The sequence below is a fragment of the Eurytemora carolleeae genome, unplaced genomic scaffold, assembly GCF_000591075.1.
Source record: "Eurytemora carolleeae unplaced genomic scaffold, Eaff_2.0 scaffold1262, whole genome shotgun sequence".
Classification (NCBI taxonomy): Eukaryota; Metazoa; Arthropoda; class Copepoda; order Calanoida; family Temoridae; genus Eurytemora; species Eurytemora carolleeae.
Genome location: NW_019397148.1, coordinates 73,124 through 100,242, shown reverse-complemented (window position 1 = coordinate 100,242; position 27,119 = coordinate 73,124). Strand labels below are relative to the sequence as shown.

Genomic DNA, 27,119 nt, shown 5'->3' with positions numbered 1-27,119 from the left:
TTTATTTTGATTCAAGATTATCACAAATAACAGAAAAGATAACGCACAAACGCACGGATATGTTGACATATAACCCAAATTTTGATTTTGGGGCAGTTTACACCAATACAATAGTTTTAGCAGTAGTGTGAAAATCAGTTTATTAAATGAAATGGATCTAATGGCTGTGATTCATGTTAGTTGGATTATTAAAAATAAAATCAATCGATTAGTTTAAATATAATAGAATCATAACAGTGAGACACATAAAAGTGTAAAATATGGACACGATCACATAGTTTTAGAAGAAGTAAATATTTCCATTTAGTGTATAGCGCAGATTTAAGGCTTCTCTAATTGAATAATGAGATAGGTAGAAAGATAGATGTTACCGCCGTACAATTTCTATTGGTTCAAAATAGACACCAAACACATAACTAAACCCTGATTGGATCAGGCGCTAATGGACTCGGCATACAAGACATCCCGGACTAACTAGAGTGAGAAGCATTCGGTTTCTTTTATTTGAAGTCAAACGTATTTTGATCTATAATTCAACAACCTTTAAACTTATGGATTCGTTATTTTATACTTTTTTCATTCAAAACGTATATATGTCGACAAAATAAAATATAAAGAAAAAGCCTAAAAAATTATGTATAAGGGGTCAAATTTTTAATCGAAAGTCACAGCTTTCTGAGTTATTGACAGAACCGTTAATTTCATGTGAAGAGTGCGACTGTTAGACTAAAAAGCTATTTATTTCATTACAACAACAACAACATAAGATTGCTTAATTATCGTCTTCCTATTCCACAGTTTTATGGGTCCTACTGTATTTACCTATCGTAAAACTCAGCGCTGGGAAACAAATTAATAGGACAGTTAGCAAATTTGCAAATGATGAAACCATCCTAAAATACCTATTTAAAGGGACTGTAAGCGTAATTCACAACGGTGCCTTTAAAAGCTTAGTCTGATCAAGTATAAATCGAAAATCAATGTTTATAATCTTGAAAACTAATTATTTTCAATTGCGGTTTCTCTACAAGAATGACTTGCGCATTTCTACTGCTCAAATTATCATAATTAAAAACTTTTAGACTAAAAACAACGAAAATATCCTATCCTCGAAAAGTTTTCAAGGGTGCCATTGTGAATCTTCGGACGGTCCCTTAAATTACTTAAAAGTCCCTTAAACAAGACTCTCTTTAAAGAATATTGATTTTAATGAAAAAAGGACAAATACTTATATTTTTTTCATTTTTTAAGAGTTTTCTTCGAAACAAAAATTTTGTTTGGGTTAAAGTATCTCTTATCCCCTTAAAATCAGTTTTAAATCTCGGGAAAATATGCCTTTCATAAAAATGTGTTTGAAATCCAAAGAAAACTTTTTTATTGCTATTTTTGAAATGTTGTTAACCTGAAGCTGCCCGGATCAGTGGCTCATGAATTGAAACTTATTTCTGCTCGGTTGAAGTTGTAAAAAACAATCTTGAGTCATAAATAGAGTTGGGCATCGTCTGATTCTTTAGTTATTAGGGGACTTCGCACCCATCTTCTATCTTCTTTATCTGAGCATCTCATTTGTACAGTATAAAACAAAAATTAAAAAAAAATTTTGCGCATTTTCAAAATTATACAAAATTAAAAAACTTTTAAACACACATTTTTTAATTTTGATCATTCATAAACTTTCCCTGGGGTCACGTGAGGTCCCACACAAAATTTGGGCCTAATTGGTTCAGCCATTTTGACGTTTATTTGATACAAACAGACAGACGGACAAGCTAAATTTATACAAAGATTTAAAGTTTTAAGTTTAATTTTATTAGTTTTATTCTTGACAAAAGACATAAGCCTTTACGATTTTAAATCACGCGTCAGGGAACGATTGATTTTGCTTTGTTCGGAGTCACATATTTTAGTTTTCTAATAGAAAATCTAATTGAAATTTGAAGATGAACAAAAAAAATTTGAGAAACGCATTTAACCAATGCCCAGGTCTAGCTGGAATCTTGCTCTAGACCCAAACAAAACTGTAAACTTAAATTCCATAGTAAGCAGTTCATATCAAAAGTTATGTAAACTTTTATTTTGTAATTAAAATTATGCTTCAATTTTGATTTTCCATGTACTTTTCGAATTTGAAATTGGCAAAAATATTGCAAAAGGGACAAAAAAAAATTCCTTTTATTCGTATTTCGCGAACTAATTCGCGAAAATGATGCCCGGAAAATGAGGTCTGGAAAATGATGCCGGAAAATGAGGTCTGGAAAATGATTCCTGAAAATGATGCCTGGAAATAATGCTTGAAAAATGATGTCTGGAAAATGATATCTGGAAAATGATGCCTGGGAAATGATGCCGTGAAATGATGCCTGGAAAATGATGCCTGGAAAATGATGCCTGGAAAATGATGCCTGAAAAATGATGTCTGAAAAATGATGTCTGGAAAATGATATCTGGAAATGATGCCTGGGAAATGATGCCTGGAAATGATGCCTGGAAAATGATGCCTGGAAAATGATGTCTGGAAAATGATGCCTGGGAAATGATGCCTGGAAATTATGCCTGGAAAATGATGCCTGGAAATGGTGCCTGGGAAATGATGCCTGGGAAATGATGCCTGGGAAATGATGTCTGGAAAATGATGTCTGGAAAATGATGCCTGGAAAATGATGCCTATGATGCCTGGAAATGGTGCCTGGGAAATGATGCCTGGGAAATGATGCCTGGGAAATGATGTCTGGAAAATGATGTCTGGAAAATGATGTCTGGGAATTGATGCCTGGAAAATGATGCCTGGAAAGTGATGTCTGGAAATGATGTTGGAAAATGATGTTGGAAAATGATGTCAGGAAAATGATGTCTGGGAATTGATGCCTGGAAAATGATGCCTGGAAAGTGATGTCTGGAAATGATGCCCGGAAAATGATGCCCGGATAATGATGCCTGGAAAATGATGCCTGGGAATCGATGCCTGGAAAATGATGTTGAAAAATGATGTCAGGAAAATGATGTCTGGAAAATGATGCCTGGAAAATGATGCCAGGGAAATGATGCCTGGAAAATTATGTTGGAAAATTATGTCTGTAAATTATGCCTGGAAAATTATGCCTGGGAAATGATGCCTGGAAAATTATGTCTGAAAAATGATGTCTGGAACACGATGTCTGGAAAATGATGCCTGGAAAATGATGCCTGGAAAATGATGCCTGAAAATGATGTCAGGAGATGCCTGGAAAATGATGTCTGGAAAATGATGCCTGGAAAATGATGCCTGGAAAATGATGCCTGAAAATGATGTCAGGAGATGCCTGGAAAATGATGTCTGGAAAATGATGCCTGGAAAATGATGCCTGTAAAATGATGTCTGGAAAATGATGTCAGGAAAATGATGCCTGGAAATGATGCCTGGGAAATGATGTCTGGAAAATGATGTCTGGAAAATGATGCCTGGAAAATGATGTCTGGAAAATGATGCCTGGAAAATGATGTCTGGAAAATGATGTCTGGAAAATGATGTCAGGAAAATGATGCCTGGAAATGATGCCTGGGAAATGATGCCTGGAAAATTATGCCTGGAAAATTATGCCTGGAAAATGATGCCTGGAAAATGATGTCAGGAAAATGATGCCTGGAAATGATGCCTGGGAAATGATGCCTGGGAAATGATGCCTGGAAATGATGCCTGGAAAATGATGCCTGGGAAATGATGTCTGGAAAATGATGTCTGGAAAATGATGAATGGAAAATGATGCCTGGAAAATGATGCCTGAAAATGATGTCTGGAAAATGATGTCTGGAAAATGATGCCTGGAAAATGATGTCTGGAAATGATGCCTGGAAAATGATGCCTGGAAAATGATGTCTGGAAAATGATGTCTGGAAAATGATGTCTGGGAAATGATTTCTGGAAATGATGTCTGGAAAATGATGCCTGGGAAATGATGTCTGGAAAATTATGTCTGGAGATTTAATTTAACTAGTAGTTAAAAAATGATTTTGCAGAAGACGACATTTCTAAACTCTGATTTATTGGACACACATACGGATGCCCTATTTTCACATTTCACATGAATGAATTGTTAAAAACAATAACCTTTTCCAAAATGTGGTCTGCCTTTATTGTGCTGCGGTAGAGATCTTCAGAATTTAGTTCAGATTTCATTTATAAAAAAAAACCAACAATATTCTTCATATCTCCGATAATATTAAAAGCACACTAAAGGCAGACCACTTTTTGAAAATGCCAAGAATAGGGGTATTTTGTTATTATCAACTCTAGAATTTCCCTTCTTCTAATATTGGGTTTACGAATAAAGTCTCACATTATTTCAAAGATCAAAGACGACCTTCAATTCGTCTTATTACTGTCATTTTTGTGGGACACCCTGTACATCAAATTCTGACATGTGGGTCTAAGTAATAGTATCTCAATATAAACATTGGAGTCAGTTGGTAAACCTCATTTTGTTCATTACGAGACTAGAGTACAGTTGGAACTAGTCAATTCTGGAATTAGAAGACGACTTTTACACTCAAATTATGACTAGAAATTGTGAAGTTAAAACTATCCCATTTAACTTAAAGGGAGTATTTGCGAAAAATGAAAGGGGTACAGGCTTAATGCGATAAAAAAGGGCTTTTGATCGCTACTAATCTTACTTCTATCAGCTGCCTGCTTTCTCTCTAGCAGAACGGACCTACTATGCAGTCCCAGAATTGCAGCTGGGGAAGCGCTGTGTTTAGTTACGCATCTAGTATCCTACAGGGGAAGCAAGAATTGTACATAGATTAAAACAAAACTTCATCTTCAGCTTGGTTCACTGAAAGAGGAGTTTAACCCCTCGTGGGAATACAAGCCATGCACTTCGATACCGGTTTTTTACTCGACCAGATGTGAGGACTGGACTGCCATGGAAGATACCTCTCAATAGAGCTTTCAGGGATCACAACTCCCCATTTTGCATATGGGGTGCAGTTATGGGTAAATTCCTTAATTCCCCTAACTGGGAAACAGTATAAAATGAAGGAACACAGGGAGAAATCCCCTATACCCTTCTTCCTACAAACCTCCTTATCTCTCTCCTACCTGCTCCACAACTCGATGTTAAAAGAACTATTTGGAAAGGCCTTAAAGTGTAAAAACAAGAAACAAGAAGCAAGAAGAAAAAATAAATTGAACAGAAAAAAGTGGAAAAAAAATTGACAGTAGAGATGGGTGCTTAAACCAAGATAAACAAGAAAGAAGAAGAAAACTTTGAACAGGAAAAATTAGAAGGGGAATACACAGGATGGCAGACGTCCCATCCCCCCCTCTATGTCCTACTTGAGATAAAAAAACTGGAAAATGTGGAAAATGCCCCCCTCACCCCTCTCCCCCTCCAAGAAAAGCTAGGAATGCAATAGCTGACTCGACACTGTATCATGACTGAAGCAAAATTTAAATATAAACAAGGGGAAGAGTAACCTTGCTCTCTCAATATATAGAATATAGATAGATACAGGGCTTCAAAAAATAGTTCTACCTCTTCAATTTGGCTAGCTGCAGAAAACATCCAAAAAATTCATTTATTTTTATTTTCAAAATTAGCCATAGTGTGATTGAAGGATTGACAAGGAATGGAAGATCAAGAAGAAAGGATCAAAAACAAGAAATATAGAAGTCTCAAAATGTTTCCATCTGATATCTTATTAAAATTTAAAAATATTGTAAAATTAAATAAATGAATTATTAAAGTTAAAAATCTTACTTCTATCTGTTGCGTCTATAAGGAGAAAATTGTTAAAAACGACTCACACCGAAGAACGTAGTGTCCATACAAAATCGGAAAGATGCAACATTCAACTCGGATCGTAAAAAATCAATTTAATTTCAATTTTATCGCATTAAGCCTATACCCCACGTTCATTTTTCGCGAACACTCCCTTTAAAAAGTGATTAAAAAAGATTTGCTTTGAAACAATTTCAGTATTGTATTGATGTCGTCTTCCTATTCCATTGTTTTCTGTTTATTATTGTAGTTTTAGGTGTTTTTGTTTCAGTGGGATACTTTTATGAAGTATAATGGTGCAGCAACAAACAGGATATAGAAGTCGCCACTTCCCATTTTTATTGGGACACCATTGAGACTCTTCTCACGCAGATCTGTCGCTGTAATAAAAATAAATTCAACCTATAGAAGTGTAAAGTCTGCCCGCGTCAACCTTGTTGCACCAGCTAGTCCTGTACACAGAGCTAGACCAACTTTGTTGAACCCTGCCAGGCGGTACAGCACTAACTGAGACTGGAAAGGTTGACCCGGCTCGGAAATTCAAATTTACTCCGGCTGCCCGTGTTCTTCCTATATAATTTGTTTAATTGTATCCAATAAAATTCAAATTCGTTGTGCCAACTCTAACCACCAGGAATGGTAAAGATAAAAAAGTTTACAGGAAAATATCCAAGATATGTAAGAAATATCTAAAGTCTGTAAGAAAGAATCTGAAAGAAATATCGGAGGACTGGAAGAAATATCTGAGGTGTGTAAGAATATCTAAGGCTGAACCGCTGTGTGCGACCTAACATGGCCCCAGGGAAGGTTTATGAATGATCAATACTTCAAAAATTAGCCTCCAACAAAATGCGATTTCCATTAAATTTTAAAAATCCAAGAGTTTTTTTAAAAATCCGCAAACTTTTTTGTTTTTTGTTTGTCTTACAGTGTATACGAGGATAAAATGTTCACAATTGAAATAGAAGATGGGCACGAAACGGCATAAAAGCCTAGTTTAAGAATATCTGAGATATCTCACAAACACTACCTGTTACGGACAAACACCTGAAAGGCAGAGTAAACCTATTCCATTCCTTAACATGTCCCAAGGGCATCTTAATGACCCAACTTTAATTGGAGAAGATGAAAACTGGATTTAGATGTAAATTCTCTCCTTCTTGTGTAACCTTAAAACCTTTATCATATAAATGATGAGGAAAATATCTTCGTTTTCCTAGGCGTATTCCTTTATAGTTTCCTAGGCGTATTCCTTCATAGTTTCCTAGGCGTATTCCTTTATAGTTTCTTACGCGTATTCCTTTATAGTTTCTTAGGCGTATTCCTTTATAGTTTCCTAGGCGTATTCCTTCATAGTTTCCTAGGCGTATTCCTTCATAGTTTCTTACGCGTATTCCTTTATAGTTTCTTAGGCGTATTCCTTTATAGTTTCCTAGGCGTATTCCTTCATAGTTTCCTAGGCGTATTCCTTTATAGTTTCCTAGGCGTATTCCTTCATAGTTTCCTAGGCGTATTCCTTCATAGTTTCCTAAGCGTATTCCTTCATAGTTTCCTACGCGTAATCCTTTATAGTTTCCTTCAATTCCTTCAATAGAAATGCAGTGTAATTTTTAGAAGAGAAACCAAGGAATTTCAAATAACTAGTTATCAAGACTATAAATATAGATACATATTTCATACTTGAGTAGACAAAGCTTTAAAGGGTATACATTGTGAAACGAACATTGCCATCTTTGCATGGGGAGAGTCACTTGAAATAACAGTTACATGTCCCTTTAAGCTGATAAATTTAGCTGATATTTGGGAACTTAAGCACATTTGTCTGATATATTAAACCAATTAAATCTAAACTATTCCCTACACCCGGTACCGAGATTTATACCCTTTATATACTTTAGAAAATATTTTATACAAAACTTTTAGAATTCTTTTAATTAAGAAAAAAAATTCTATGCTTCACTTGCCAGCCTACCAGAGGGAGAAGGTGAATTTTATATAACATAGCTGTTACCACTTTGTGGAATCTAAGCTTCTCTAGTCTTCACTCTTCATACTATACGAACAAATATGATTATGATAATCTAATCAATATTTGCAAAGTTCGATGCACAACAGTACCCTTTGAACTTCTACCTGATTAACATATAGAGAGATTTTGTTTTTTGTTTTAACTTGAAATATATTTATTAATTATTTATACAGCCAAAATCTGCAAGTCACTATTATGTGAAACCCACAATTGAAATTGACCATTTTTCAGCTAGAAAAATAAATATTATTCATAAACTTATTTTTTTTTAGGGGGTGGAGGAGGGCTGTTCAGTTAACAGAGATACAAAGGTTTTTGAAAATAAAGGAAAGAGTCCATTAACAAGCGGCAAACACCGTTAATTTTAGAATTATTAACCAAACGGCTAAGCCATTTTAGAAAAAAAATAATTGTGGAAACAAAACAGATTTATTCTTTAAACGGTGAATTTCTTTTTTTATGCTTAAAATTGCATTAACCATGTATAAAAAATACAGTTTTTACGTGTTTTTATGTTTTTCAATTTTTTTTTCGGCGCGAAACTCCATTAACGTCGTTAATACTTTAAAGACTATTAACGACTGCGCAGTTTCATTAACCATTAACGATTTTGTATTCGAAGCTTCGTGACTTTAACACCAATTCTATAATAATTGTTGAAAATTTTCCATTAAAACCAATAACTAACGGTAACTTAAAAAAAACGGAAAATACCGTTAATGAAACAAAGTTTTGTTTTACCCTCCAAAACTAACAGCTACCTGAAAACGGTTGGAACTAACCGTTAACGAAGCGGATTGAAAGAGTTGGAAAGTGTCCAGCCCGGGGGGGGGGGTCATGATTGAGCTGAGTCTACAAAATGCCGTTTGATTAAATTCCGTAATTATATCTTCTAAATAAGTTTAAGTCAAGTTTATATTTATTGCTATTTATCAATTCTGGGAGGCTGATACAAAAGCAAAATTGTTCCGATCAAGATTGGGACTGTTGTGAGGTTTGAAGTTCCAGGTATTATTTGTTGGCTGCCAAACTTCTATTCTTGTTATTTCTGTTGATGTTTCAACCCCACCTGTATAATATAAAGTTTTAGGGCTGGACATAGGGTTTCCAGCATCAAACATTTTGCAATTTTTTTTGCTTTCGTTTCGCCATGTTTTTGCGCGAAAAATAGCACTTGGAGATTGTACTTTTTTTGCATATAATAGCAATGCTTAAAACTTGCCTAAAACTCTACTTTTAACTTGGTGCACGATGGCACACTGCAAATCAAGATGTGCAGGCTCTCACAAAAAAATCGAGCAGTTTTTGCCAACTTCTCCTTTTAAACTTAAGCTAGAAACAGGCACGTCGTATTTTTGAAATGAATATATGTCTAGGCCTGGAGAAAGAGGATTAATGACTTGTGAGGTAAATCTAAAGGCCAAGACACTTAAAAGTTAAGGCTGTATAGAAATTTGATAACTCAGGGTTGTCTTTATCCCTGTGGGCAAAACCGTTTAATATTTCAATCATTTGAATTTGACAAGAGTTAGTCAGCATTTGAAATATCAAAGGTTGCCAACACACAAATATTCAGACATCTGAAAAAAACTATGGATCAATTTTCAATTTTCGATTTTTAATTTTCTAATTTGTATTTTTTCAATTTTTGTCCCTCAATTTTAAAGTTTTTTGTAATAAAAAGTTAACAATTTAGAAAAGCATAATCATAACTTTGTATGTTTGTAAATTTTTAAATAAACCATCAGTTATTTGAATCTGTGCTGAAACTTGACTGAAACTTTCACTTTTGGTCAATTTGCTTAAAAATACTATTGTTTGCGTAAAAATTTACGTTTGACACAAAACTTTCGGCAAAACTTATTGCCCTACATGCACAAAAAATGTGATTCGCAAAAAAAAAATTGCTCCAAAATACACAATTTTTGCGTAAAAATTTATGGTAATTTTGTGGAAAGCTGGGCACAAATTGGGATGGATAGTTTCCACATGTCTAGTAAATGAATCGATCGTTTCGGTTCGACATATCTAGAAAAAAAACGAAAAATTAAACAATTTTTTAATTCGTCATTTTGTTATTGAAACTAGGTTTGTTTTTATTTTGTTATTTTTGATCCTTTTTAATTTGTTATATATGATGTAAATTTGGATGGGCTCCATGTGCTATTTGGCATGAAGTGTTCAAGGTGCCTCCAGAAAACCAGAACAATCTTAATAACCAATACAAGTTTTTCACTTACCACCCCCGAAAGCGGCAAGTTGAGAGTCAAGCAGTCCAAGACCAAAATTATGCCTAAGCATTAAACAATGTTGTTCCTGATAATCTTGATACAAAATTGTTAGGATATTCTAACCTCTTAATCTTCATTGGAGCTAAAGGTTTCCATATTTGGTCATTTGCTTGAAAATTCAGGAAATGAACAGTGTCAAGTAGATTATAATCAATATCTAATCCTCCTGATAAAACATAAAGATTAATTGATCTGAACTTAAAACTCGTTTATTGGATATCGTTAATCTCTGTATCCACTGTAGACACTTTTGATTTTCTGCTTAATCCTCTCTTTTGGATATCCCTGCTGGGTTTGGACCAATGAGAGTTTTCTCATTGATTGTGCGCCAAAATTTTGAATTATTTGGTTTCTTTTTAGCTGCTGGGTTTTACAACCGACTCTCTGATTGATTGCAATTTAGACAATTTACCAAACAGTTAGTCTGAAAGAGGAGATAAAGCATTGATCGCAATATCAACAATTCTAAAGTTTGCAGCTCTGAACTTATAAGTTGAAATTTTGTTTGCAACATATATTTAATAAAAAATCAATTCTTAATCAAAGTTAATTTCTGTACAAAGCATGCCATACAAATTTATTAGTACTTCTAGTACTTTGATGGGAACTTAATAAATGGAAATTTACTTTGACAAGGGGTTCCCTAGGATTAAAAAAATCCATAGGGAAGGAGTAAGGCATTGCAGGCCAAAATGGTAGACATCAAGGTTCAGAAAATTTCAAAATTTCAAATCAAGCATTGAAGAGGAGATATGCCTTTATTTATTTGTCCCAATTAGTCAGTAAAATTGTTTATTAGATGTATAATGTTCTGTAAACTACTACAAACATTAATGCACCTCTGTTGGGGGAATCATAGATTGGTAATGTTTATTAAAAGGTTGTAAAATGTATAATGTTCTGTAACCTGCTACAACAACAACAGTTGTTCCACCAATATTCAAACTTGAGCATGCATGAGCAAATGTCTCTTTTGGCAAGCTTGGCAGTGAGCTAACCAACATATTAAATATCATTATTTTATAGTTATAAGAAATACAGAATGTTAGTATTATACTAAACCTAGATATGCTCTCTGTGTTTTTAATGTTTAGCATCTCAACTTCTTTTGATGGCATACCAGAAATTTGTCCTCCAATGATAATCAGATTGTGACCGATGCTAAAATAAAAAATCAAACATTAGAAGTCTTGAAAATGATAACAATAATACCTGACAGAGCAATGCTTTTTCCTACTTCCATTAGATCTCATATTAGGACCTTGCTCCCACCCACCATTCCTGAATATTTCCAGATCAGGTCCAGCTGTTTGTCCACCAATTGCAACAATAGAATCATCTGTCACACTGAAGGTGAAGTCCTTACGACTTACCAACATGCTCGGGAACGTTTTCCAAGTAGCAAACCCTGCCTTGTAGTGGTAGCAAGAGTTTAGAATGTTGGAAACTGAATTAGCACACACAACCAAGGCCTTCTTGTATATAGCACCTACTGGAGGTCCACACCCAAGGAAAGGTGTGTCAGGAACAACTATTTTAGAATCAGAATTATATGCTTCAACACTTAAAATGGCTTTATGTTGTGAGCTACAGCCCCCAATTATAAATGAAGCATAACCAAAGCTTTCGATATCGTAATCTGTAGTGGCAAGTTCTTCATTATTTACCTCTCTTTTCTCAATAGATGCCAAGTGTCCTTTCAGGTATATATCATGCTGCCTATGCTCTGGTATATGTTCAGTTCTGTCTTTCCAACTTCCTGCGGAAAGTTCTGGTGTCTGTCCCATGCTAGATTTTGTAAAGTGATGGACACTGCTTGGTTCATATGTTGGCTCATGGAAATATGAGCTTGAATCAGGTTCATAAAATGGTTGTGGAATATCATTTCTTAAATGAGTCCTTCTTTCCTTCCATTCTAAATTTTGATAGGGTTTATGGGTGAACTTGTCCCTTGTTGATTTTGAAATTACTTCAGATATTAAATGTTTTAAAGATTTGATTGAATCTGTTAGATCTATGTTGGTTTTATCTTCTGATTCAAGTAGGTTCCCACGCTTCTTAGATATTCCTTCTCCTGAAGTATTTTTTGATGCCTTATCAGAATTTGGTATAAAATTGATTTGCCTGGTAGTCCAGGTTGAGGATGTTGCGAAACTATCAACATGAGGCAGTTGGGTAGCTGCTTCAGTTGTGTAACTTGATACGGTCAAATTGACTTTGGATTCAAGGTTATCTGTTTGTTTACCAGTTGTTGGTGTTAGTGACTGAGAAATGTTTGAGTGAATTGGTAAATTTGTAACAATTGTCTTGGTGAAAGAACTATTAATGGGATTGTTTGAAGATTCACCTGGCAAAGGAGAATTATCAGATAATTTTGACCCAATTGTTGTTTCCTCTTCAGATTTTGTTGATGCAGTTTCAGATGTTGGTGATGGTTTCAAAGAGGATGTTGATGCTAATATTGCTGTTTTTTGTTTGAAAGATTCCATTCTTGTAGATTTAGAGCTGGACATTAAAGTTAGCGAAATAGTTGATTTTGATGTGACTGGAGTAGACAATGGCGAGGAAGAAGTCAGCAGCTTCTGGGAAGATGTACTTTTGGTTGTTGACCTTATTTTAAGATTTGTGGTAAAATCTTTGAAAGATGTAGTTGGATGTGATGTAGAAGTGGAAGTAGTAGTAGTAGTAGAAGTTGTCAAAGAAGAAGTAATAAAAGTAGTAGTAGTAGTAGTAGTAGTAGTAGAAGTAGTAGTAGTAGAAGTAGTTGTAGTATCAGTAGTAGTAGTAGTAGTAGTAGTAGTAGTTGTAGAAGTTGTAGAAGTAGTAGTAGTAGTAGTAGAAGTTGTAGTAGTAGCAGTAGTAGTAGAAGTTGTAGCAGTAGATGATGAACTATTGCTGACAGTTGTAGAAGAAATGTTAGGTGTTGTCAATGTTGAAGTTACATTGTCAGTACCATCTGTAGTGATTGTGTCACTGCGGTCTGCCGTAAAGTTGTCACTAGCATCTGCAATAACGTTGTCACTACCATTTGTTGTAATGCTGTTAGCACCATCTGTGGTGATGTTGTCACTACGGTCTGTAGTAACGTTGTCAGTACCATCTGTGGTGATGTTTTCACTGCGGTCTGTAGTAGTGTTGTCAGTACCATCTGTGGTGATGTTGTCACTGAGGTCTGTAGTAATGTTGTCAGTACCATCTGTAGTGATGTTGTCACTAAAGTCTGTAGTAACTTTGTCAGTACCATCTGTAGTGATGTTGTCACTAAAGTCTGTAGTAACTTTGTCAGTACCATCTGTAGTGATGTTGTCACTTCCGTCTGTAGTAAAGTTGTCAGTACCATCGTTGGTGATGTTGTCACTAAGGTCTGTAGTAACGTTGTCAGTGCCATCTGTAGTGATGTTGTCACTACTGTCTGTTGTAACGTTGTCAGTCCCATCTTCAATGATGTTATCACTATGGTCTGTAGAAATGACGCCAGTACCATCTCTCATGCGGCCAACATCTGTAGTAATGTTGGTAACTCCAAAATCTCTAATTTCATCGTCTAAGCTAAGAGTGTTGGTTACCGTAACATTAACTCTAGTACAAAGAGGATCTATGGCACAGGATATCCATTCAATCAGTTCTGTCAGGTTAAACTGAATTTTTAGTGATTGATTTACTGAAAAAAAGGATTTTGATTATTAATGATTCCAAATATTCCATTCTGTCTCATGGGGGCTAATATTAAGCTAGACTGTAAGCAAGTTTTATGAAAAGAAACATAGATTTGATCTTTGCTGATCTAAATTTTCAGTTTGTGGAAAGTAATAATAAAAAGTTTTGCCTTCAAAGACATGCATTTAAACAAGGGCAATATTGTAATCTAGTATTGGTTTTGAGCACAAGTATGTGAGAAGAAAGTTAAATTTATTACAGATAGAAATTCAACGTTGTTTTCCTTCTCGAAAGCTCTTAAATAAAATTGTTTAAAACTGTAAGATTTCAATAAAACATGATATTTACTTAACGAAGGACCAGTAATAAAGAATTGTGTATTTTAAAACTTGGGTTTTTGGTTTTCTTTTCATTTTCAATTGTTTACTTGTAATAACTTGCCTGTACTTATGGTGATCTCTTCCCCCTAAATTATTGATAGTTTACAAATTAATCAGAGCTGAAAACTTTTATTTTTATCCTCTCTTTTGAATATTCCTGCTGGATTGCGTACAATGAAAGTTCTCTCATTGATTAAGCGTGCAAAATTTAAAAATTTCTCGGCAATATGATTGGCTGCTTGAATTCTCCACTCGACAATCTGATTGGTTGAATTTTATACACTTTCCAGGATGCACACGAAAGATTAAATTAATCTAAGTTAAAGAGGATTTATCTCTAAGTCTATAGTTTTAAACTTTCAGCTCAGATGATTTTATCATTTATCATTTCAATTGATAGCTATATATGAGAAGAATAACTGGTGCTCGATCTATCTCTCAGTTAAGTTTTAACAATTGGACAAAATATGAGTGTAGGTGCATTTAGCCCCAATTCTTTTTTTACCTTCATGTAAGACGACATTCGGTAAAGTTGCACATAATTTTTTTTCTTCAAAACAATAGTTTTTTAAAAACGACAGTTTTTATAAAGTTCGTCGTTTCGTTAACGATCGTTAACGACGACCCTTCATCAATGATCGTTAACATATTCACCAATGACAATTTTTTTTCTTCAAAAACAAGCGTTTTCAAAAAGTTCAGAACGAGTGGGTCGTTTTTCCGAAACGATCATTTTGAAAACGATCAAAAAACGAAACAAAATACGATTGTTTAATGATCGTTTTATTATCACGCGAGATTGCTAAATTCCAGAATAAGTAAATCAGGACTTAGGCCACAAACAATTTTATTATTATTTATTGATTATATTGAAAATAACTAAATTTTGTTCATATGTTTCTTCTAAGCTCATCTTAGAAACTTGTGTTAATATTTAAAATGTCCTCCTCATGACCTCCTGTAATTAACATTATCGTAATTTTGAGTTAGATATCTGATTCACAACAATACCCTTAACTATGAACTTATATCCATATTTTTGTTTTTCAAAAATTATGTATTTTTATTTGTGTTTTCTCCAGTATGCAAAAGTGATTTATATATTTCTTGCTTCAGAAGCAAAGGAGAAACTAACAGAAATGAACTCTTTACAAGCCGGAAAAACGATTTAAAGTTTCAAGGGTACGGTTGTGAAACGGGATCAGTCCCCTAAATATTAAATATTTAGAATAAAACAATCCTTACCATAGTGTGAGGAAGAGTGTACATAATTTGGAAACAAATCATGCTTTTAAAACAAGAAACAAGCTTGGCCATTTTGTAAGTCTGCCAAAATACATTTTGGTTTTTTTTTGGAAGAATTTTCGGTCAATGGCCTTTAAAGTGAATTTTTGGTCAGTTAAATTCTTTTTCCAAGGGTATAATTTTCATACCATTTTTTTGTGCTCAATTGTTGAAAAATAACTTTATATTGCATTATATAACTTGGTTTCGTTTTAAATATTTGGATTTTATAATTGTTTTTGCAGATGAATGAAGTAGGGCTAGGGCTGGGCACGTTCCAACTTTAGTTAAGTTTGTTACAACTGTTTAAAAAAATCAGGTAGCTGTTAGTTTTAAAGGTAAGAGCAGAACGCTTGTTTTAATTTTATCAACGACATTAATGGGAAACATTATCCACTAGCGGCACAAGCCTTTAACTATTGTAATTGTAGTATTAAGGGTGTTAAAGGTTTGCCAAAACTCCAAAATTTCCATAAAAAAAAATCATTAACGTTACAATTACACTAGACTGGTTAACCCTTGTACCGTACAATTAGACTATAGTCTAGTTAATCCTTGTACAATACAATTAAACTAAACTGTTTAACCCCTGTACCGTACAAATATACAAGACTGGTTAATCCTTGTACCGTACAATTACACTAGACTGGTTAACCCTTGTACCGTACAATTACACTATACTGGTTAACCCTTGTACCGTACAATTACACTATACTGGTTAATCCTTGTACCGTACAATTACACTAGACTGGTTAACCCTTGTACCGTACAATTACACTAGACTGGTTAACCCTTGTACCATACAATTATACTAGACTGTTTAATCCTTGTACCATACAATTACATTAGACTGGTTAATCCTTGTACCGTACAATTACACTAGACTGGTTAACCCACGTACCATACAATTACACTAAACTGTTTAACCCTTGAATCGTACAATTACACTAGGCTGGTTAATCCTTGTACAATACAATTAAACTAAACTGTTTAACCCCTGTACCGTACAATTATGCGAGACTGGTTAATCCATGTACCGTACAATTAAACGAGACTGGTTAAATTCTGTACTCTACAAATAAACTAGACTGGTTAATCCTTTTACTCTACAAATAAACTAGACTGGTTAATCCTTGTACTTTACAAATAAACTAGACTGGTTAATCCTTGTACTTTACAAATAAACTAGACTGGTTAATCCTTGTACTTTAAAAATATACTAGACTAGTTAATCCTTCCACTATACAATTACGCGAGACTGGTTAATCCATGTACTGTACAATTACGCGAGACTGGTTAACCCTTGTACTCTACAAATAAACTAGACTGGTTAATCCTTGTACTCTACAAATAAACTAGACTGGTTAATCCTTGTACTCTACAAATAAACTAGACTGGTTAATCCTTGTACTCTACAAATAAACTAGACTGGTTAATCCTTGTACTCTACAAATAAACTAGACTGGTTAATCCATGTACTGTACAATTACGCGAGACTGGTTAACCCTTGTACTCTACAAATAAACTAGACTGGTTAATCCTTGTACCGGAACGGATAATGCCAAAATATTAACTTTTGAATTGAGACAGAAGACTGTCTGTAAATTGATAAGCTAGTTTAGTTTATTTTTACAATGAAATAAATTTATCTGATTTTAATATACACTGCACACTGCTTCAAAGAAATTTTAATAAACTTTTTGTTTTGATTAAAAACGGCTTTGAAGTTGTAGCCTTCTTCATTGCAGAATATAAAACACAAATAGAAAAAATGATTACTCGTTTCAAACTCGGATTTTCTAATATTCTATCGATATATCAAACTATAATTTCTGTTTGATAAATTGTAAACATTTAAAATTTTAATTGTTTACGCCTTCATGTTGCAGAAATATATCTATATAATAAAACAAGACATTCATGTATATGTTGCGCATAGCTGGCCAAAAAGCTGGACCGTTTGGGCTGAATTTTTTGTAGACACTCATGGATGGCGGGAGTGTACGCTAAAAAAGTTTATTTCATAAATAAACAAAATTTTGATTTAAAAAAAATTTATATTCCACTATTAGAGTACAATATAATATGAAATGGGGTATTTATAATTTTTTTTGAAAGGGTCTGAAAAAAAATTGTTTATATAAGATACAAAATACAATCTACATATTAATTCTATAAAAAATTCTCAAATTTCTTAAAACTATTTCGAATTCTAATTTAGTCTGTTTTTTAAATAAATCAAACATTTACTATGCCTGTGATTCAGTGACAGCTAAAAATCCTTTAAAAATCTGTCCGGCTTAAACTAGCTTTAGCAGTTTAGAATAGAGAAAATATTGCTAAAAATCAATTATATATTTTCTGTAACCACTAGAACAACGCACATCAGATTTTTCTCTTTTTATGTAACTTTTTCTTGAACCCTTAAAATCATACTTTTTTATAGAACTATTTGATGTAATTACACATGCTGTAAATCAGTCTTAGGCAAAAAAGATGCGTTTATTTTTAAATAATTAATATTTCATATTTTCTATAATGTTCATGGATCGAATATATAATCGCCATCCTTCTTCTTATATCCAGGATTAGGTTTTATCTCAGGAGCCGCAGTCTGTAAATATCCTTTCCCTGGTGCCTGCTGGGGTTCATCTAGAGTTTCAATGAGATAGGATTTAGGTCTTCCCTCGGCTACCATCAACATTAAACTAAACAAAATAATCCTGAAACCTTAAACTGACAAAAAATGGGATTTAGGTTTCGTCGTTTTCATGACTCAAATTCATGACTCTATTTCCTGACTCTATTTCCTGACTCAATTTTCTGACTCAATTTCCTGACTCTATTTCCTGACTCAATTTTCTGACTCAATTTCCTGAATCAATATCCTGACTCAATTTCCTGACTCAATATCCTGACTCTATTTCCTGACTCTATTTCCAGACTCAATTTTCTGACTCAATATCCTGACTCTATTTCCTGACTCAATTTCTTGACTCAATTTCCTGACTCAATTTCCTGACTCAATTTCCTGACTCAATTTTCTGACTCTATTTCCTGACTCAATTTTCTGACTCAATTTCCTGACTCTATTTCCAGACTCAATTTCCTGACTCAATTTTCTGACTCAATATCCTGACTCTATTTCCAGACTCAATTTCCTGACTCAATATCCTGACTCTATTTCCTGACTCAATTTCTTGACTCTATTTCCTGACTCAATTTCCTGACTCTATTTCCTGACTCAATATCCTGACTCAATTTCTTGACTCAAATTCCTGACTCAATATCCTGACTCAAAAAGTGTTAATTTCTGATACTTTCTCAATTGTTTCATAGAAGCAGAACTTGCAAATGGAAATAAGCAGTTTAAAGAAACAAAAACATGCATGATATCTTATTCAAACTTGGTGAGGCAACACTTGTATTGGTACCCTTGTAAATCCTATTCAATTTTGGTGAGACAACACTTGTATTGGTACCCTTGTAAATCCTATTCAAACTTGGTAAGACAACACTTGTATTGGTACCCTTGTAAACCCTAAGCGAAAAGAAAAACATTTTTGTCTTCGAAAATCAAACTTATTCAAAATTAGAAATTTTTTCTTTCAAAATTCAAAATTCATATCAGATAATCAGAGAGTCAACATTTGTGACAATTTTATAATGGAAATTTGAGGAAAAATCTTAAACTATGCTGGAATTTGGAGATTATTCTCAAGTCTCCGGTAAGCTGAAAAAAGAAAAAAACCATGCCCAACTCTGAACATGCTGATTTACATGCTGATAGGAAAACAAAATATTAGATTTGAATAATTCAGACTTTTATTTGGAAAATTATTGGACATAAGGTTTAAAACTGACATTCTTTTATCCATAGAACTCATTCTTTAAGAGAAGCTGATATTATGAAACCTAATTATTGGACATAAGGTTTAAAACTGACATTCTTTTATCCATAGAACTCATTCTTTAAGAGAAGCTGATATTATGAAACCTAATTATTGGACATAAGGTTTAAAACTGACATTCTTTTTTCCATAAAACTCATTCTTTAAGAGAAGCTGATATTATGAAACCTAATGAATGCTTTTCTCATGTTTGGGAAATATACTAGAATTAGAGAAGCTAAGAAGTTGCAAAGCTATTCATGTAATTTCGTATAAGTTCGACATTAAAGAGACTAACCTGAGGACAAGAAAAAGTGCAATAAATTGTATCTTCATCGCTGTTTTTGTTCAACTGAACTCTAGTTAAGAAAACTATCAATTTTATATAAGAAAATATCAAATAATCTCCCATAAAGTATGAAATGAAAAACAATTTTAGGATGTACAAAAAAGTTTTCAGGTGTAATTTTGAATCATTATTTTTTTCTTTTTTTACAGCAAAGTTTTATTTTCCAAACAAAAACATTTTTTGCGTCTTTTTTTTACTACAATATTATTTTACAATGGTTATTTCTGAGATATGTTATTACTAGGAAGAAAAAAACATGTTCGTTAGAATTTTTACAAGTTTAAAATATTAGACAATATTTTTTAATTTCTAACACATTATTATTGAGGGGGAGGGGAAGCCCCTTGAAAACTCGGGGGATGTCACCCTCCCTGGAAAATTGGGGGAACGCCCCCCCCCCCCAGGAAAAGATAGGAGCGCAAGAAGAGAGAGCAGGCACCTTCTAGCCCTTAAATTCTGATTTTTTAGAATAGATAAAAAAATCTATATCTTGTTAACATTCTTTCAAGACCTTCCACCCCCCCCCCTCCCCGTTCAGTTCCTCAAGATTTTGAAATAAACATGACCAAATTCCCCGAAAAAAAAAATTCCGGGGGGGGGGGGATAAAAAATTATCATTTTAGTACTAACAGAGATCCCCTTCATAGAAGGTCTCCATAACCGTTCCATTTGAGACCCTCAGATTTTTATTGGAGACCCCAAGCATATCATTAGAGATCCCATGCTTTTCATCGGAGACCCAGATTTTCATTGGTGAACCCAAGTTTTTTCCTCAGATACTCCAAGCTTTTTGTCGGGGACCCCAAGATTGTCATTAAAGACCCCAAGCTTTTCATCAGATACCAAAGCTTTTTTTCGGAGTGTAGTAAATGCCGTACTCATAAAACTGCTTCCAGACCTGTATCAATCCAGGTACAACTCGTCAGCTATCAATGTGAATAGGGACACAAGCTCATAAACTATAATCAATGTCAAACCAATAGGAACAATCTTGTCAGCTATCAATGAAAACAGGGACACAAGCTCATAAACTATAATCAATGTCAAACCAATAGGAACAATCTTGTCAGCTATCAATGAAAACAGGGACACAAGCTCATAAACTATATCAATGCCAAACCAATGGGCATGATCTTGTCAACTATCAATGTCAACAGGGACACAAGCTCTTTTGCGATCAATGCCAAACCAATGAGCACGATCTCAGCGCATATGTTTCAACTAGGACCAAATTACTCTATCACTGTAATCAAATCGGAGTATCTTCCAACTAATGTGTATTTAGAAATCTATGTTACATATTAAGTTAATAAACATATTAACAAGATATATATCGTCGTAGTTAAGCTAATCACAATACGTAGTTTTGCGTAGTTGAGGTTTAGCGCAGTTATATTTATACAGACAATGTACAACATAATTTATTTAGGTATATTTAAGCTGTATTATTGCAAGGTGACCCCAAGCTTTTCATTTGACACCCAGATATTAATGAGAAAACCTGCTTTTCATCCCATCATTGTATAGAGACCCCAAGATTTTCATTGGAGATACCTAGGTTTTTTTTGGGGGGTCTGCAATGAAAATTCTTGAGTGTCAAGATATGCCAGTATTGTTCCATAAACCTCAAAGTCACCCCTCCTCCCCATAAGTCCCAACTAGTCTCTGCTGGCTAATCTAGGCTAACAAGAAAAAGTGAATAATATAATGATTATAAATTCCAGTGTTCTTGTAACACTAAACTATTGTTTTTAAAAAAAGATTCAATTAAGAAAAAGAATTAGGAAAAACAGATAATATTTAAATTTGTATTGATAACAATTTTTAAAATTTTAATATATTCTAGAAATTTAATCATTTATTAATTTTCGAATTTTATTGCTAAAAATAAAAGAATACATTCTCACAATTAATAATTACTATGTACGGATGTCGATTTCTACAAAATTTTTGTAAAGCGTCTATATAATGTTAGAATAACGTCTGAACAATGTCTGTAAAGCATCTGTAAAATGTCTGTATAACAGCTGTCTAACTCTAAATAATGTCTGTATAACATCTGTCTAGCTCTATATAATGTCTGTATAACATCTGTCTAGCTCTAAATAATGTCTGTATAACTGCAGTATAACTATAAATAATGTGTGTATAACAGCTGTCTAACTCTAAATAATGCCTGTATTACAGCTGTCTTACTCTACTCTATTAATGTCTGTATAACAGCTGTCTAACTCTAAATAATGTCTGTTTAAAAGCTGTCTAATTCTAAACAATGTCTGTATAACATCCGTCTAGCTCTATATAATGTCTGTATAAAGGCTGTTTAACTCTACATAATGTCAGAATTAAGCTGTCTAACTCTGTATAATGTCTGTATAAAAGCTGTCTAAATCTCTATATTGTCTGTATAACAGCTGTCTAACTAGTCTCTATAAAATTATGTCTGTATAACAGCTGTCTAATTGTGTATAATGTCTAACTAGTAGTATAAGCTCTGTATAAAGGATTCTAGACTTGTACAGGATTTTTAAGTTTATGTGTCTGCTGGGAATTACGGAAACACATTCTCTTAATGGATCCCACTTCACGATACAAATAAGAACAATGGGGTCCTTCAATTAAATAGAAATATAGATAGACAGACAGACATATATATGTAAAGATAGATAGATAGATATATTGTCAGACCACTCTCTTGCAATTACTTTTAACTATAAGCAGAAAAACGTTAATAAAACAAATTGCCATAAAAAAGTCTAAAATAATGAAAGACAAACATAGATTTAATTTTGTATAATTTTTCTCTGGTTTGGTTCGCACTCGATAAATCGTCTTTACTGATTAAAGTTTAAAACATACTGTAGCAGTTGAGCCAAACTTTTTCTAGCCGTTTCGTTAACAGTTAGGTCCAACCATTAAAAAAGAAAAATTTCAGGTAGGTGTAAATTTTAAAGGTAAGAACGAAACGTTCGTTTCGTTAATGGCATTTACCGTTTTTTTTTAATTACCGTTAGTTATAATTGTGCGTTAATCCCAAGTTTGCGCTGTTGTTGGCTGTGAACTACACCATGAGCGTACTTCAGATCTGATTATTATACTGTAAGTTGGATTCTCCTACTTTCATATATTAGTTAACCGTTGAAATTGTACACTACAGATAAGGTTTCCAATCGCAATAGTTTTGCGCGCAATGAAAAGTTGCCCGTGAAAATATAAATTTGGCGCTTTTGCTTTATTGCTTTGTAACAAATGCCTTACTCCAATAGTTCTTTTAAGTATGTATCAATCCTGATACAACTCTCTTTATGCTCAAGTAAGTATCAACTCATATACAACACTCTCTATTCGACTGCATTTATCAATTCAGATACTTCTCGCTCAAACTCTATACTCTTTACACGAGAACTTACACTTAAATCTGTATCAATACAGATACAACTATCTCTGTATTCTTAAGCATGATTGCGGTTTTAGCTGCAGTCCCCTTGAACAGTGCACAGTCCATAGCTGCAATCCTCCTGAACAGTGCACACTCATAACTGCAGTACCCTTGAACAGTGCACAGTCATAACTACAGTCCCCTTGAACACTGCACAGTCCTAACTGCAGTCCCTTTTAACACTGCACAGTCCTAACTTCAGTCCCCTTGAATAGTCCAATTCCTAGCTGCAGTTCCCTCGAGTAGTTCACAGTCATAGCTGCAGTCCCCTTGAACAGTCCATAGTTTTAGTGCAGTCCCAACAGTTCACAGCCCTAGCTGCAGTCCTCCTGAACAGTGCACATTCCTAACTGTAGTCCCCTAAACAGTACACAGTACTACCTGCAGTCCCCTTGAACACTGCACAGTGCTAGCTGCAGGCCACTTACACAGTGCACAGTCTTAGCTAAGGTCCTCTGAACAGTGCACACTCCTAGCTGTAGTCCTACTGAACAGTGCACAGACCTAACTGCAGTTCCCCGAACAATGCACAGTCCTAGTTGCAGTCCTCCTAAACAGTACAGAGTCCTAGCTGCAGTCCCCTGAACAGTGAACAGACCTAACTGCAGTCCCCTGAACAGTTCACAGTCCTAGTTGCAGTCCTCCTGAACAGTACAGAGCCCTAGCTGCAGTCCCCTGAACAAATCACAGTCCTAACTGCAGTCCCCTGAACAGTGCACGGTCCTACCTGCAGTACCCTTGAACAGTACACAGTTCTAGTTGCAGTCCTCCTAAACAGAACAGAGTCCTAGCTGCAGTCCTCCTAAACGGTGCACAGTCCTAACTGCAGTCCTCCTAAACAGTACACAGTCCTTACTGCAGCCCTCCTAAACGGTGCACAGTCCTAACTGCAGTCCTCCTAAACGGTGCAGAGTCCTAACTGCAGTCCTCCTAAACGGTGCACAGATAACTTGAAAACATATTTAATAATTAAAGTAAACAAGGATTTAAAGTAAATACAATACAACTCATTTTAGAGGGAGTGTTTGCGAAAAACAAAAGGTGGCTTACGGCGAAAAATAAGCGCTTTTGATAGCTACTAATCTTTCTTCTATCTTTTGAGTCTACACTCTACAAGGAGAAAATAGTTAAAAACGACTTATACTGAAGAACATAGCGTCCATAAAAACTCTGAAAGTTTTAATATCTGACTGGGATCGTAAAAAAATCAATTTAATTTCAAACAAATCATTCATATATTACAACAAATAATCATCGGTAATTTTTCGATGCATTCATATATAGTTAATATTTTCAACTTTCTGATTTGTATGGACACTACGTTCTTCGGTATAAGTTGTTTTTAACAATTTTCTCCTTATAGACGCAACAGATAGAAGTAAGATTAGTAGCGATCAAAAGTGCTTATTTTTCGCGAACACTTCCTTTAAAATCTATAGAAGAGAAATTTAGTTAAAAATCCAGTTTCTATCTTCTTCAATTAAAGTTAGACCATTAAAATGCCCAAGGGACCTGTTAGGGAATGAAATAGGCTATAAAGGAATAAAAATCGATGACATCTTTTCCTTTGCTGCTGATATGAAGATGTAGAGGGTACACAATTTTAGCAATAAAATGTTCCTTTTCAATTGTCGCCAATTGTTTCGCTCTTGTAAAACTTTTTTTTCCGATTTTAAGATTGATGAATAATTAAAACTAATATAAAATTTTTTCTTATTTTAATTTCTTCTAACCATAAACTTTCCCTGATATCATGTGTCGAGTTGCTACACAACTTTGAGCCCGAAAGGTTCAGCTGTTTCGACTTTTATTGGACACAAACAGACACTAATCGATCAGACAGACAAACCAAATACATATATATACAATTTAAATGTATTCTATATTTGCCGGGTCTTCAACATTTTTCATTTCAACATTTTTCACATTTTTCTAAAATCTAAACATTGTTTTAAAGTTTCTGGGAAAGAATTTCTAAGATTAAATACTCCAAAGAATTCTTAAAATTGAGTTATTTGAATTGAGTCTTTGCCACAAATTCAAATGTTTAAATTCCTATATTTTTGCAACATTATTGTGTAAACCTTTAATATTTCAAATTTAGATTATTTACGACACTGGGTTGCAAAGATATAAAGATAATAAACGCTTATCTGTTCAGTAATGTAAAATATATCTTGGGTATTCTAACTTTAAAACTGTTTAATTCTGAACATTTCTCCATTGTTTCTATTTCTACAGCAAAAAAGCACAGGTCACATTTGTATAGAACCCACATAAAAATACACAGTTTTATAACTTTTGAACATGAGTCTAATTCTATATTTGTTCAGACTAAACCTCTACTTCTTTTATAGATAGTTTTAGTCTGACAAAAAAAAAGTTGCGCACTTGAAATGATGTCTGTCTAAAAGACTATATATACAAATAAAGATTCGTACATTTGGGTGGAATACAAGTCAAAAGATAATAATAAGTCTTAATTGTCAATATCTTTTGTATTTAGAAAAATTGGTTTAAAAACATTATAAAAAAAGTTTCGTACCCTAACCTCTCATTTTATTTTTAAAGATTGATGCATACTCAAACATTTGCTACCTGATGAACTATATTTTTGTGAATTTGTATCAAAACGGCTGAACCGATCGTGCCCAAATTTGTAGTGATAACTCACATGATTGGGTTATTAAAATACGTAAACTTCAAGCAGAAAAATCAGTGAAAACCATGTGAAAACCACTTGAAAACCATGTGAAACCCATGTGAAAACCATGTGAAGACCATATAAAAAATCGTGTGAAAACCATGTGAAAACCACGTGAAAACCATGTGAAAACCATGTGAAAACCATATGAAAACCATGTGAAAACCATATGAAAACCACGTGAAAACCATGTGAAAACCATGTGAAAACCATGGGAAAACCATATGAAAACCATGTGAAAACCACGTGAAAACCATGGGAAACCAAGATTTGAATTTTTATAAAAATATTAATTTTGAGTAATTAATTTTGAATCTATTCTTAAAATCAAATATACTACTATTCATTTTTCAAGGGGGGAAGGACAGGACTCCCCTCAGTTTTCCCGGGAAGGGGACATCCCTTTAATTTTCTAAGGGTCGGACGTCCCCCTACCCCACCTTAAGGCAACTATGTAAAATTTAAGATACAAAACCTTCCCATACACTTGTACTGCATATTTGATGTTTGTACTGAGCCCAAAACTTAAGACAGGGTATCGTTATCAAAACCAGTTTTAAAACCCGGGTTTTATGAATGGGCTTAGGCAGTTTTGTGGATATGTTATGAAATATTTTTTATCTAATTTCTTCATATTCTCTATTTTTGTCGAATCACTTAAATTAAAATCTACAAAATGTTAAGCCCCTAAAAAGGAAGCCATAGGAAGTTTCGTTCAACGATACTCTTTTAAATTTCGGGATCTTTATGAATAGACGATAATCTCTATTTTTATCCTATTTCAGTAAGCTGTCTTAATCGTAAACTCAGGCTAATACAAACAGCCATGTAACTAAGTTCCAGCCCCCACTCGTTATTTAAGAGGTGTTCGCATTTTTGTACTGCAGTGTACTGTCTCTGGGGTCTAAAGTAAACACAAGACGGATGTCACATAAAAAATCAATGACATTTTCTAGTCATAGAAAACTCTTATGTGAATTTTCGAAATTATCAAAATTTAATGCTTTTATCCTCCTCGGATACAAAATGAACACTGATGCATCTATTTTTGTTTACAAATACCACCCAGAGAAAACTGGTTTCAATATGTACACAGAGAATACGCAACCGCAATTAACTTTCCTGGCCTTATTACCTTGAATATATGCTTGTTTTTCTACAGTTAAACTCTAAATGAACCATACATCGGAAGAACTTATCAAATGTCGTCTTGACAATTTTTAATGGGTTTTATACTTTTTTACGTAAATCTCAGTATTTGCGAAAATAAATAAATAGCCTCCTCTGATTGGTTTAATTTTGTCTACAGTTCCTTTACCCTCCTCTGATTGGTTTAA

The 27,119-nt window shown here is 33.9% G+C and overlaps 2 protein-coding genes and 1 long non-coding RNA gene across 3 annotated transcripts; all 3 read right to left on the bottom strand.

Annotated features, from left to right (window-relative positions):
- Positions 1-8,685: 8,685 nt before the first annotated feature.
- LOC111712346 (uncharacterized) lies at positions 8,686-12,871 on the bottom strand. The gene is made up of 6 exons (XM_023486927.1): positions 11,292-12,871; positions 11,142-11,240; positions 10,987-11,072; positions 10,143-10,245; positions 10,029-10,081; positions 8,686-8,857 (listed from the first exon to the last, which is right to left on the bottom strand). The coding sequence occupies exons 1-6, from the start codon at positions 12,590-12,592 to the stop codon at positions 8,721-8,723; spliced, it is 1,779 nt and encodes a 592-aa protein (XP_023342695.1). The 5' UTR covers positions 12,593-12,871; the 3' UTR covers positions 8,686-8,720.
- On the bottom strand, positions 12,652-15,444 carry LOC111712342 (integumentary mucin C.1-like). Its single transcript, XM_023486922.1, has 4 exons — positions 15,362-15,444; positions 14,178-14,202; positions 12,690-13,740; positions 12,652-12,658 (listed from the first exon to the last, which is right to left on the bottom strand). Exons 1-4 carry the CDS (start codon positions 15,431-15,433, stop codon positions 12,652-12,654), a joined length of 1,155 nt encoding a protein of 384 aa, XP_023342690.1. The 5' UTR covers positions 15,434-15,444.
- Positions 15,445-17,877: 2,433 nt separating this feature from the next.
- LOC111712344 (uncharacterized) lies at positions 17,878-19,663 on the bottom strand. Its single transcript, XR_002767428.1, has 2 exons — positions 19,589-19,663; positions 17,878-18,108 (listed from the first exon to the last, which is right to left on the bottom strand). It is a non-coding gene; the product is annotated as an uncharacterized LOC111712344 (long non-coding RNA).
- Positions 19,664-27,119: the final 7,456 nt, after the last annotated feature.